Genomic DNA, 14433 nt, shown 5'->3' on the forward strand with positions numbered 1-14433 from the left:
AATGCAAGTCCCCTTAGACCTATCTGGGAAGAATATGAAGAGCCTAGGAGATCTCCTAAACTGCTTAGTCCTACCAGGTAAAAGGCTAAGGCCCTTCTAACGTCCAGGGTATGGAAATAGGATTCCTACTGAGAACTGTGAGGTTTTGAAAAAAACACTGGATCGATGGATAGACTACTTGAGATGGAAATCCAGTGTAACTTTGGATAGGAACCTCGGATGTGGACGTAAAAAGACTTTATCATGAAAGAACATGATAAAAAGGGGGGTCTGCCATCAAGGCGCTAATCTCCCTGGCCCTACAGACTGCTTCACAGATACATGAAATAGGGAGCAGGTCACCATTGGTTCAAACGGAGTTCTCGGAAGGTGGTTGAGAATCAGGTTGATGTCTCAAGATTGGGCAGAGGGTCTAACACGGGGAAAGAGATTACCCAGACCAATGAATCTTGATACCAGGTGAGCAGAAATTGAGAATTCCTCAACTGGGGGAAAAAAGCAACGAGATGTACTTTGACTGAACTAATGGATAACCCGGAAAAGTTCAGATCCAGCAGGTAATCTAGGATGAGGGAAAGGGGAAATGATTCCAACCAGAGGTAGTGACAACCACTCAAGTGGACAAATCTCTTCCATTTCTGCAGATAAGTACACGGATTGATGTTTTTCTACTATTTAATAACACCTACTGCACCGCCGTAAGGCAGGAAACCTTTATTCCAGAGAAACATCCGGGAGCCAGACTCTGAGCCACAGAACTGCCAGTTTGGGGTGAAGTGTGTGACCCATATCCCAAGGCAGATGAGGAATGATCAGGAGCCTGATCGGCATTTCGATACAGAGTTGAAGTAGGTAAGAGTACCACGCTTCTCTTGGCCAGGTAGGCATTATGAGGATAAACTCTGGTCTTGTACTGCCTGATCTTGTTAAAATTAAGGGTGTTGGAGGTAAGGCATAGAACAAGGTCTTTTCCATGGTAGAAGGAAGGCGTCCCAAAGGGAGTGGTGACCTAGATCCCTCTTGGACAGAAGAGAGGACACTTCCTGTTATCAGAGGTGGCAAAAAGATCGATCTCTGGCTTTCACCATCTCTGGAATATGCAAGGGAGGACCTGAGTGTCTAGTTCCCATTTGTAGTCATGGGAGAAGTGTCTGCTGAGGGCATCAGCAGTGGTGTTCCAGATGGACTAGAAGGTGGACTGCTGAAATCTGGATATGGTTGGTTATGCACCAGTTCTAGAGCTTTATAAGTTCAGTGCACAAGGAGGGGAATCTTGCGCCTTCCTGCTTGTTGATGTAACATATACTGGACAGGTCTTGTCATGACCCTGATCATTTTGCCCTGATGAAGGGTAGGAAATGGAGGCAAGCATTCCTGATCATCCTGAGTTCCAACAAGTTGGAAACTGATTTTGTGGGCTGTTCATCTGCCCTGAAACTTGAGGGTGTTGAGTTGGGCTTTGGCTATTAGAGTCACTGATAGGGCTGGGCAGCAGAAAGGGATGCTTGCACAGACATGAGGTTGCTCCTTCCACCAGTTTAGAGAGTTCTTTATTCACCCGCCCATCCAGAGCAAGGTTATCTTCTCCGGTTGATTCTGCCAGATTTCACACAGAACAGCAGCCTCGTTTCTCCTTTGCAGCATCAACTCCACACTTGTGAAGAACAGCTTCATCACACTGATCTTAGTCCTGCTTTGAGTGCAGGGGACTGGACTAGAAGACCTTTCGAGGTCCCTTCCAGTCCTACAATTCTATGATTCTATAAACATCTAGTTGGTCTAGGGATCCTCTGTAAGATGGGCCTTCCCTAAGAGAAGTTGCATGTAAGCTGTGTTTGTTTAGACACCTTATGTAAATATACCTCTTCCTGGGCCACCTTGAAGAAGAATTTCTGAACAAATGCCCCTGAGATGCATCAATATTTTCATCCTCTGGACAGATGACCTAAACACCCTCATAGATGTCCACTACTTCAACTCTCTCTAGAGAGCACTACCACACTACCATCAACTTCCTGAATACCATGCTCAGGGTTCAGGAGTAAGCAATGGACCCATACAACAGATAACTACATACAAGAAACCCACAGATCATCATCCCTACCTTCACTATCCCAAATACATCAAGCCATCCCAAACACACCAAGAAATCTGTTATCTACCCCTAGGCAGGCATTCACATAACACAGAATATACTCTGAGAAGAAAGCCCAGGATATACACTTTAACCCATATAAAACCACCTTCACCGAACAAGGACACTCCACCAGGTAAGTAGATTGCATCAGGGAACAGACCATCCAGATATCCTGAGATGACCTGCTTCAATACAGAAATAAAAACCCCTTCAACCACACACCTCTAGCTGTCACCTACCACATCACACTGGAACCCATACAGGAAATCACCAAACAATTACAACCCATACTTGATGGGGACCACATCCTGAAATAAATCTTTCCTGAACTCTCTCTTCTCGCCTTCATACAATTCCCCAACCACTCCAAGCTCATCATCAGAAGCAAGCTCCTCAGAGATCAGGACAAACCAACTCAAAATGGCACCAGACCCTGCCAGAACAGATGTACAACCTGTAGACATATCAACTGCTATGATGATCAACACCCCCCACAACACACCTTTCCAGATCCATTGGTCCTACACATGCCTATCACAATAATGTGGGGGACTTCATCCAGTGCAATAAATGCCCCAATAAAAACTGTGTGGGTGAAACCAGACTATCACTAAGCTCTCAAATGAACTCACAGAGAAAAATGATAGAAGACAAAAACATTCTGTGAATACTTTCCACAAAGCGATTACTCCATAGCTGACCTCTCACTCATAAATCCGATCTATAGCCCACTTAAATCCTATCCGCAGCATTTTTTTCCCTTTCCTGACCTATGACTTCACCTTGAATGGTCCCTTGAAATATGTGGTGACTACATATACTAAACAATCTGTTCCACCTTGTATTTAGCTATGACATGGAGTACATTTCCCAGACCTGAAGAGCAGTGTGTAAGATCAAAAACTTGCTTCTCTCACCAACAGAAGTTGGTCTAATAAAAGATAGTACCTCACCCACCTTGTCTCTAATTAAAAAAACCTTTTTCTTCTAGGAAGCCCATATAAGAAACATTCTACTAGGGCAACAGCAACTTTTATAGAAGCTTCTTCAGCTCGCCTGAAAAAGACTACTGTAAGTTTTGTGAAGTGGCTATGTGAAGTGGCTTAAAGCTGTTTTTACTGAGCATTACTCTAGATTTGGCAGTACGGAAAAATATGGGAACTGATTTAATATCATGATTTCACTGAATTTAGGGTTGTTTAAAGTCCATGGCCCATGGACTCCCAGACTGAAGACATGTGGAGAGAGAAATATGCAGGTCTATGTACATTCTCACCTGCTCAGTAAGTAATATTGAGGTATTGCTGTATTTTTTACTTGTTTCAGATCCAAGTGTAACAAATCTTAGGAGAAAGAGAGTTAATGAAATGCACCAAATCACTAGTTCCCAATTGTAGTGACAATCAAGGAAGATCTCATGCACATGAAGCAACTGAAAGTAAAGAGAAAAAGCAAAATTAAGAGTTATTGAACTTCAAAATAAAGGTTAATGCTACAGTAAGATAAAAGAACTTTAGTTCCTAATATATTTTTCTTGTAAAAAGTATGGATCTGGTTTTTACTCTATAGTAGACTTTTTAAATTATTTTATATTTCAAAACCAACATTCTATTAACAGAGATAGGTTTTCATGTAAGGACTGAGCAGTCCTAAGAGTAGTTTAGAAAGTTTTGGTCCCTTTAGAATGTAAGTAAAGCAAAAAAAATATTTTAATACAAAATGAAGAGGTTTGAACTCCTTAAGTTATCACATTTGCTCGGAAACAGCAACATACTTATCACTTGGATTAAAAAGAAAACTGAATCCATATAAAGTTGCTAAACTTAAAATTATGTTCATATTAAAATATGTATGATTAACACTACGATTTTGGTATAGAGGTCATGGTGTTCATAATAATAATGCATCTGAATAAAAACCGGGACGAGCCTGTCCCATAGGCTGAACCCAGCTCCACAGGTGCCAGAGACAAGGAGGTTGGAAAGCCAAAGAGCCACTCTCCTCTCCCGCACCTCCTTTTTAAAACTAGACTGCAAGGGAAAGTGCTGTGGCCTGATCCAGCTGTCCAGCAGCCAGGTCCCACTATATGTTGTTCCATGTGCTGGTAATTGGGCTCTCACCCGCCAGTTGCCGAAACCATGGCAGTACCCCTCTCTAGGTGCTGTAGACTATCTGAATCCAGGAAGAGGGACAGATGTGTCACCCAATGGCCTCAGGCTCACCAGCAGGGAGAGTAAGGTAAGGAGTGGGCAAAGGGGAGCAGGGCCTCCAGGAGGGTCGGGCTAGTGGAGCGGGGCTCCCTTGAATGACCTTTCCGTCATTTATCTTTTTTTCTCCTGCACCTCTGCCATGAAATTTACTATAAGTTTCCATGCCAAAATCATAGCCTTATTTAGTTTATATACCAGGAAAAGGCAGTTAAATTATTTTTGGCTAAAAAGGAATGGAAAAACGATAACTAGTCGATTCAAATGACAGGGCTCCTGGTTGTTAGCTGTAGACATCCAAGCAAAGTGTTTACAGTAAATATTAGGCTATATAAACATAGGTCTGCTTATTCCACTAGAGGGCAGGCTAATACTAGCACACTTAACAATGTAATCTTTCCTGAAGAGTTCTGTGTAAGCTCTCTCACTAACACAAACTGGACCAATAAAAGATATTACCACACATCTGGTCTCTCTAATATCCTGGGACCAATATGGCTACAATACTACTGCATTTCCTATTTCTCACAGAAATCAGGATGGCAATTTATAGCAACAGAACGAAAGGAATAGGAGACAGTATACGAACACCCAGAATGCAAATAATTAAGACACTATTAAAATATCTCACTGAATAATATTATATTATACTTTTAAAATCCCCAATTAACTCCTCCAGATTAATTTGATTAAACAAAGTGCCTGCAAAAGCAGGTTTTTGATAGTGGATGAAAAAAATTATAACAGAGATATGAAAACAATGTCATAGTTTATTTACTTTTAATTTATACTCTTGGTAGAATACATTTAGCCATACACTGGTGGTTAAAAAGTTAAACTTCTAAAATGGATAAATTGAGTTATAGTAGAAATTAATCTTCTGAAAAGGCACTAACCATATGATAGTTATTTTCACTGTATATCTTCCAGCCTGGAAGGGTTGCTTATAAAGTGTAACATTTTTAAAGAAACATTGTAAAGTCTTGGCTGTCTTTACATAAATGAGGTATCCTCACCTGAGCACAGCAGATAAATACAACTGAAATAGTCAATAAGAAGGCAGATGAAACTATTACATCGACTGACCGCTGAGGACCTCGCCGCTGAAAATAAGGGAAACATATTGAGTGAAAGTCTCTGTAGTAACTGACCGAGAAACTTTGTAGATTTAGTCAGGTTCACACCCCCAGCATAGGCTGATTATGGCTCTCAGTGGCATAACCTAGAACTTCAAAAACAAAATGTATTTTAATTTTACAGTGTAGCTACACATTAATATTTCCTGAGACAATGCATCACCAATGAAGAAGAAAGGGGAAGTGGGTGGCTCAGAGAAACTATAATAGACTATGAAACACTGGTTTGCTCAGTTCCTCAGTGATCAAAAGTTGCTAGTTAATAGTTTTCCTTAACTGCCTTATGAATGGAAAAGATATTCTGCCTCAGGCCATAGCAAAGAACTAAACTTGGGTTGAGAGCAGAATTGGAATACAGACTACTGCTATCAAGATGCCATCTACATACATCAGTACAACAATCTCTTTCGGTATAAGAATACTGCTTTGGGATACCAAAAGATTATCCCACATAGCCATACTATGCTTCTATATGTAAAAATTCTCATGAGGGAGGGATGGAAAAAAAGAAAGGTCTGGGATAGGCTAATATGACTGGAAAGGCATGTTTTTATTGTTTTCAATAACCTCACTCCCAGTTACATATACAGCAAGATGATCCTGTAATACTGGGGTGGGGGTGGGGGTGGGGGTTCCTTTAAGAATTGAGTGCCCTCTGCTGGATTGAAAAATTTGTACATTATGAACATACATTCATTTTTATTTCCCATCTTTCTTTTCCCTTCTGAAAATTTTACTTCTCTGTTGCATGAATGAGGAATGTAGGAGTTTTTGATTGTGAGGTATCATACTTACTTATTTGGGACACACTTAGAACCTGAACAAACAAGACATATAATTTCTCCTGAATCCAGTGACTCCACTTTTTTCTGGATAATGATCAAAGTGAATATTGAGAACAGCTTGTCCTAGCACAAAGTTTATTAGTGCATGCGTGACAATTGTGGAAAAAAACAAAAAAGGGGAAACGAAAATGCCACATATGAATGTCATTCTAAAATCTCAATGTCTTGAATCACAACAGAACATACAAGCGTCAAGGCAGTGTCTCTCTTTGCTTCATAGCTACCCACATTATATAACCCACAGTTTGCACAAGTTGGCACGTTGGCTCAAAACAGGCTCTGGAACAGCAGAATTGTACAAATCAAAAATGAAGGGCTTTGGCAAAACTATCCAGGAAATCTTTACAACAGAATGTGTCTGCGTTCTGCATGTCTTTAGGCAATGTTTTCATAAAGCAATAAATTCATCCACAAAAATGCATGGGAGGATAATTGACAAATTGTTTTTGGACTACAATGTAGTCTACAGTTTATTAGTCAATTTAATATGGTGCAGGGGCCAAATGAACTGCATATACAGTAAACACAAAATTTTGGCTCTTGATAGGCTGAACAGTTATATAAACTGTCTAAAGTTCTACTAAAAATAGTTCTGTGCTTTTTTCTTTGAAATAATTTCTTTGTATGACGTAATGCGCTCCGCTTAGGAAAGCGCCTTGTGATCATTTGAAGCTACAGTTTGTCCAGAGTATCTGATAACATCTTGTCTAATAACACCAGAGGCTCTGGGCTTCCAGGTAGAATTCAAGGTTTTTATTTTGACCTTTAAAACACTTCTATATGGTTTTGGTCCAATATTATTTTAGAGATTGCCTCTTTCATTATTCCATGCTATCACAGTTGTGATCAGCAGAGTTGCTAGAAATGGAGCTCCCTTGACAGAGATGAGAAGGAACTGCCAGAAAGGCACTCTCTGTGAGGGTCACTCGACTATGGAATAATGCTTCCTTCTTTGGTCTTCTGGAGTCCAAACTGGTTAACCTTCCAGATGTGTCACAAGGCTTCCCTATTTTCAGGGGTATATGGGGATGGAACAGGATGAGGTGAGGAGAATTTGTGAATTATGCTATAATAGTTACATGGTGGGAACAAAGTATAATTGTATAAGATGGCAGTGAATTTACTAAACCATTGATTTTTACTTATAATGAAAGGAGAGCCTGAAGTAATGGACAGATGGTCCGAGTAGGTATGGCTTTCTTTTTTTAATTGCAGTGTTGAAACACAAATATTGCTGTACTAAGTAAGCGACTACATAAAGTGAAACTGATTTCCATTGTCGGAGAGGAGAGAAATAAAGGGCATAAGTACTAACAAGTAATCTGCATTTCAAAACTTTCATACAATATTAACTTAAATATTATTTTAATAATATTAGTAATATGGGTAGACAAGTTTGTTTACAACATTTTTAAGTTGACAGTTCCCTTTAAGAAAGTGGTGTTGGAAGGGTTCAAAATGAAGTGATGCCCTGACTTTCTCAAACAGAAGCATGTTGGAAGCAAAAGAAAACAGACCATTTCAGGATCGAAAGAGGAAAAGTGGAAGACCTCCTGGCCTCCCAGAAAAAAAAAGCATTTTTAACAATGGTATACTCTGTATAAAGTTAGCATTCAAGGATATAATTAAGTTGAGAAGTCTAGGCAGTGTAGCTTTTTTATATTTAATCTTAGAAAAGGAAGCTTATTTCATTAAAAAGGCCAAGTACTGTAGAAAATTTGTTACATGACATTTTCTTTCTGGGACTAATCTCTTCCCCAGACATTCAGACTAAACCTCACTTCCTGCAAAGGCTGGAGGCAGTTTAGTCTTTTCCATGAGGCTATAGGGCTCAGCCAACCCCTGGAGAATCTCTATGCTGGAAACTGAAGCTGCAGTTAAAGACGGATGGAAGACACCTGATTCCACGATACCCTGGAAATCACTGTCTGCATCTTATCAAATCTTATAAATATGAAGGAGGCATCCACTGCAATAAATTTTGCTCCTCCTGATGTAGCCACCTGGTTCAATCAACTTCAGGTGAAATTGTAGTTGCTGCTCTCCACCAGTCATACAAAAGAAGAAGAAGAAGAAGATCTCTGTTGTCTACAGAGGAAAGAAATTCCAGTGATCAGGGCACTAGCCTGGGACTCTGAAGAACTGGGTTTGATTCTGTGCCACAGACTTCCTGTGTGTCTCTAGTCAAGTCACAGTCTCTGTGTCTCAGCTTCCCACCTATAAATGAGGATAATTATACTTCCCTATCTGAGAAGTTTTCTAGGCACAAGTACATTAAAGATTGCAAAACACTCAGATGCAGTAGTAATGGATATCATATAAATACCCACAATAGATAAGATTGGATAGACTAGATAGGGAAACTAGTTCTCCTATGTTCACCTCAACTATTAGGTGGATTATTCTTGAAAGAGGATCAGGGAACGCTCTTTCAAATTTATGATGAACCTGCGTACTTGGTGTATAGAAGGGGTCCTCTTGGGTCACTTCCTGCAAGATCCTCAAAAATAGTGTTCTGGTAAATATGTCATCTAAGAACAGGTTTAAATGAGCCTGTAGAATCCTTAGCTGAACTGTTAGCAGAACCAACATCTTTATAAACATGCTGTGAATAAGTTGTTAGAGAACACTCCTGAGTTCAGAACTTCCATTTGGAAAGAAAACTGAAAGGATTATTTGCCCAGCAGCTCAGTTACTTAATTTAAGAACCTGGGATGATACCTTGAGTTTTTCTTTTGGAGGTGGCCTGGACCTTGGACTTGGGTGGGAGACGGGGGGTGAGGGTTTGGGCTTTACCCTGAAGAATCGCTTATTAGGAAGGATGATTCACTTTGTGGAGTTTTAAGACGTGAAGAAGAGGATTGATCTTCCCTTATGGAGAGGTTTCTGGAAGAGCCTTTATTGATATGATGGGAAGCAGAAACCCTAACAAGCCATCCCTTGGAAGAAGGGTTTGCAGATTGGGAGTAATCATGGCAGTGCTGTCTTTTTATTACACTTGAGAGTCTCCTTGTAGATGGAGCTCCACTTTATCTTCTGATTGCTCCATCTGATTTTACTCCTGGGGGCATTCTGCACCAAAAAATTAAAAATTCTGCGCTCAATATTTTAAAATTCTGCAAATTTTATTTGTCAAAATAACACTACGTAATCATGTCAGTTTCAATTATTTTGGTAATTTATTTCAAAATACCTGTCAGCAAGTATGTCTGTAACAAAACAAACACAAAAATTCTCCCAGGAGCAGAGTTAAAGAAACACCCATGACATCCCAGTTCCTGTTTCTCTGCCCCTTCCCTCCCTTTCCCCAGAGTCCAGCAGGGAGCCAGACACCCACAACCCTCTCCTTCCCCCAGAGCCCATCAGCAGGCCCCCCAGTACACCCAAACCCTCTCTTCCCCAGAGCCCAACCACACACCCCCCCTCCAGCCCAGATACCTGCACCCGGTCCTCCCCGAGAGTCCAGCTGCAGAGCACCCCCTTGCCCATGCAACCATCCCACTTCCCCCCAGAGCCCAGGGATCCACAGGGAGAGAAAGCCTAATGCTTGGTCCCAGGCTTGCATGGAGTTTCCTGCGTGCCACCCTCTCCATTCCATCAGGGCATGCTGGGAACTGCAGCTGCCAGGAACCCTCTAGTTCCCCCTCTCTACCCCCAGCAGTGTCTTCTATTTGCAAGCTGGGGCTCTGCTGAGTCCAGTGGCCCCTAGCAGCACTGCAGCCCATTTCTATGGAGGAAAGGAAATTCTACATGCACAACATTAATTTCTGCAAAATTCTGCATTGCGCCGTGGTGCAGAATTCCCCCAAGAATATGATTTATTCTGTCATAAGGGAGTCTATGATAAGGCAGGAGGCTAAACCACCACCACTGGAGTCAAAGAAAGGCACAAAGGGCTTGGTCAGGACCAGGAGCTTATTGGAAAAGCCTGAGCTAGCTTTGTTTATTGCAAAAGGTGCAGCCAAAATGTCTTGGATTAGGAGAGAAGTGAGGATATTGAAAGGAAGTTAGCAATTCAGAGGAGGGCAGACCTCAATGCAACAATATCATCAGCTTTCCAACAATGGGACATGCATTTATATTAACAGTGTAAGAGTGATAGGAAAAAATATGGTCATTTTACCTTCAAATAGGACCGGAGAGAGAGCCACATTTTTATATTTTGCACTTTCTTCAGCCGGAAGTGAGGAATCTCTGATTTTCTTGCCCTTCTAGCAGATGTTAAATGACCAAAGAGTTTGGCAAAAAGAAGCCTCTACGAGAGACGAACAAAATTTTACAGTTATTATAAATTCATTTAAAAATGCAGTGAAACAAAGCTGAGCTTAACACGGCTTATCAATTTAGTTTCATATATTAAACATGCTACTTTAAAGAGCAGAAATACAGGTAGTGCTATACTAAAAAGAATACATCAATAAATTATATGAATCCATTAATGCTACAGAATAGGAAAATTTAACTGTGCTTGCCTGAAAATTTGCATTTTACACAGATCCATTACCAAGAGAGCTGGGCAAAAGTTTATCTGCAGAAAAATGCAGTTTTGGGTCAACCAAAAGTATTCATGAATTCATGTCACGTTTACTGAATAGTTTCGACCACACGCACAGAAAACAAAACAAATAAAACCCAGAACACATGCTTAGTGAGATTCCAAAGAAGCAGGGGCTTCTTCCCTTGAGGGGACTACAGAGTACAATACACCTCTCATTGACTGTTCTATCAGGAAGAATTTTAAACACAGCTCTCTGGCTTTCAGGATGCATTCTGAAAAAGACAAAGACTTATAAAAATCACATACTTTCTGGGCTTATGGCCTTTTCCCAGGGAGAAAAAAAAAAAGACACTTATTGTGTCCATCATTTATTGGAATGATGCACAAGAGCCAGGTTTCAAAACCTGGAAATTCTAAGTCAGCCATAGGGCTGATAGACCTGGTACTGGGGCAGTTAAATAAAAACAACTTAACTCTGTCTCTCTCACGTATACACAAACTATACATATATATGAAAAATAAAGAAAAACTAAGTATTGTAATTACACTAGCTATATAGCCACACAGAGACTACAGTAGCTAAGAAGACAATGTAGTTGGTTTGTCTCACTGTCAAAAGCTATAAAAAAAAAACTGAGTGGTGGTTCGGGGGCAACTCCACCCTTTATGTTTGGTGGGGGCGGCGGGCAGAATGGCATGCAGAGTCCATTTGCAGTTCTAATAGACACTGCTACTTAAAAGATTTCCATTCCTTTGTGTAGGGCACATATGTACTGGGATCAACATGCACAGATACTCGAAGAAGAATCTGTACTTTTAAGCATGGCAACCCAGAGTGATAACTGAGCAAAACAGCCTGGTAAGGAGTAGGTGACCTATAGCTAGCTTCTTACGTGTGGTAGGAAATCTCCATTTCTCTATTTTAGTACAGTGGTTCTCAAACTTTTGTACTGGTGACCCCTTTCACATAGCAAGCTTCTGAGTGCAACCCCTCCTTATAAATTAAAAACACATTTTTATATATTTAAACACCATTATAAATGCTGGAGGTGAAGTGGGGTTTAGGGTGAAGGCGGACAGTTCGCGACCCCCCATGTAATAACCTCGCGACCCCCTGAGGGGCCCTGACCCCCAGTTTGAGAACCCCTGTTATAGTATCTTCCTAAGAAAGATGGGGAAGGATAAGTAGTTATAGCGTATGTACAGCAGCCACAGACCTCCTAATTATAGTTTCATAGAACTCCGTATTCTGCCTGAAAGATTATCTGTCTTTTTAAAATATATAATTGTATTATTTAATCCCTTAACTCTGATATGGACAACAGGCCTTCCTTTCTTAAGGAAAAATATCCCCCTCGTCCCCTCCCCTCCCCCAAGTCTTTGGTTTGGTCTTTTCCACCTTTATCTGCCAACCCATGCTCTATGAAGGTGAACAGGGGAACTTCAGAGAGAGGAACACAATTAAGCTAAGACACTCTTCCAAAAAGATTTCCAAGTGGCTAGCAATCTCTCTGCCCTCAGCAGGCAGGGCTCATTGTCTTGTCTCCCCAGGATAGATCCCTTCTGGATCTCTCAGGTAAGGTACTGAGGAATTCAAGAATGGACTCCCCAGAGGCTCTAACCCTATCTACTGTACGGAATCTATAAAAAACAGATGGTTCTACACTTCCCCTGGATAGCCCCAGCCTGGGATATCAGTAGGGATCCCTTGGGAGGCCTGTTGTTGAGATGTCAGCAGGGAGAGGAAGCTGGGCCTGACTATCCAGTGTTGGCAGTGTCCATGCTATAGCCAATGCCCTCCATACACTGCCTGAGGAGAGGCAGAAGAGGAGAAGACACTGGAGCTCCTCAGTCAGGAGTGTGGCTGCTGACATGGGCTCTAACGATTTAGACACTATTTTCCACCTGGAGCATGGCCCATCTGGCATCACTCCTGTTGTGAAAACAAGGAAGGGGGAGCTGCTTGCCCCTGGAGATGGCTATTCCAATCCTGCCTGACTCCTTTCCTGTACAGCAGTGTTTCCCAAACTTGGGACGCCACTTGTGTAGGGAAAGCCCCAGGCAGGCCGGGCCAGTTTATTTACCTGCCCTGTCCACAGGTTCCACCGATCGCGGCTCCCACTGGCCGCGGTTCGCTGCTCCAGGTCAATGGGAGCTGCTGGAAGTGGCGTCTCAGCCCGCGCTGCTTCCAGCAGCCCCCATTGGCCTGGAAAAGCGAACCGCGGCACCTGCGGTTGGGGCAGGTAAACAAACCAGCCCGGCCCGCCAGGGGCTTTCCCTACACAAGCGGTGTCCCAAGTTTGGGAAACACTGCTGTACGGGGTACAGGGGGACTGAGGAACTTCAGCTCTGGGGCATGGCTAAGAATTAGTTGGACAATTATTGAGCTAAAGTGTTCATCAGAAATTTGAAATAAAAGGTGAAAGTTTTCCTCAGAAAAAACTGTAGCAGGGATATCTTACTGAGTCACTAGTTGTAAAAGAGGCTGATAAAACTAGAGGGAACTTCAAAGGGCAAGGTGTTCCCCATCTGCCAGTGACTGACAGGTCTGGTTCTGCCCCTCAAGACAATCAGTCTGAAGTGTCCACTGTAATGGATCTGTGGACCTCAGCACCAAGAAGAAACAATTTAAATTATTTATGCCCAACAAAACTCATGAAGCATAATACTTCGTTTTCTTTTTCTTCCATAAAGGAAATGTAATAAAGAGAGGCTTGATAGAATACTTACCTGTTTGTATGTTCTCTCTGCTACACATAGCAGAAAAAAGAAAATCCATACAAGGGACACACGGACTACAAAACTTATTATAACCATAGAAAGAACAGGTATGTCTCCATTTGACCCAAATGCAATAATATAAAGTTCAGTAGCAGAATGTGTAGCTAGCTGTTCCAAATCCTTAGCTTGGGAAAGTCGAAATATAAATGGAGTTAAACCCAGGATTAAAGAGATTACGTTTCCAAAAATCTGGTATCCTATTCCTGGCATATGGCTGTTCACCTAAAAATGGGAGAAATAAAGTTACCCATTTATTATCAGAATTGATCTCATGCCTGTTAATGTCAACAACTTAGTTATTACTTCAGTTTAGCAATGACAGTTAAAAAAAAAGCCATACAAGATGTAAAATATTTATTAAACACCTTCAAAATGTACTGTTATAGAAACAGTATACCTTGAATATACAAAATGACAATGAAACTGAGGGTGAGGATGGATAGGTAGCTATAGAAACAGGTGAAAATAGTTAAATGCACACTGAAAATAAAATTAGTAAATAAATTTAACCTATAAATAATTATTTTTTATAAGGAACTAAAACAGATTATAGGCTGAGAGGCAGCTGAGTAATTTTATTAAAAATAAAGACAACAGTGAAATAACATGTGCGCCAGTCAACCTAATTTCTTTGCTTACATGTTATATCTTGTTCACCTTCCCTGCATCTTTGTCTTTTTAGAATGTAAGTTCTTTGCAGGGACAATGTCTTCCTAAATGTTTGTATGGCACCTAGCACCATGAAACCCCAATCCTGCCTGGTCTTTTGGTGTTATCACAATATAAATAAATAACAGAGGGCTATATTGTCTCTGTGGATAAGGCACAT

The 14433-nt window shown here is 41.1% G+C and overlaps 1 protein-coding gene across 6 annotated transcripts in view; it reads right to left on the bottom strand.

Moving 5' to 3' along the window:
- Positions 1-14433, bottom strand: part of PHTF2 (putative homeodomain transcription factor 2) — a 150872-nt gene that overhangs the window by 14957 nt on the left and 121482 nt on the right. For 5 of the 6 annotated variants that reach the window (XM_054017583.1, XM_054017592.1, XM_054017575.1 and 2 more), the window contains 4 exons: positions 13554-13826; positions 10449-10580; positions 5361-5447; positions 3414-3569 (listed from right to left, as the gene is read on the bottom strand). In XM_054017583.1, the coding sequence (XP_053873558.1) occupies positions 3414-3569; positions 5361-5447; positions 10449-10580; positions 13554-13826 (648 nt within the window). The remainder of the gene's footprint in view (positions 1-3413; positions 3570-5360; positions 5448-10448; positions 10581-13553; positions 13827-14433) is intronic. The other variant, XM_054017586.1, reaches the window with a different exon arrangement.

Source organism: Malaclemys terrapin, chromosome 1, assembly GCF_027887155.1.
Source record: "Malaclemys terrapin pileata isolate rMalTer1 chromosome 1, rMalTer1.hap1, whole genome shotgun sequence".
In the NCBI taxonomy this organism is placed as follows: Eukaryota; Metazoa; Chordata; order Testudines; family Emydidae; genus Malaclemys; species Malaclemys terrapin.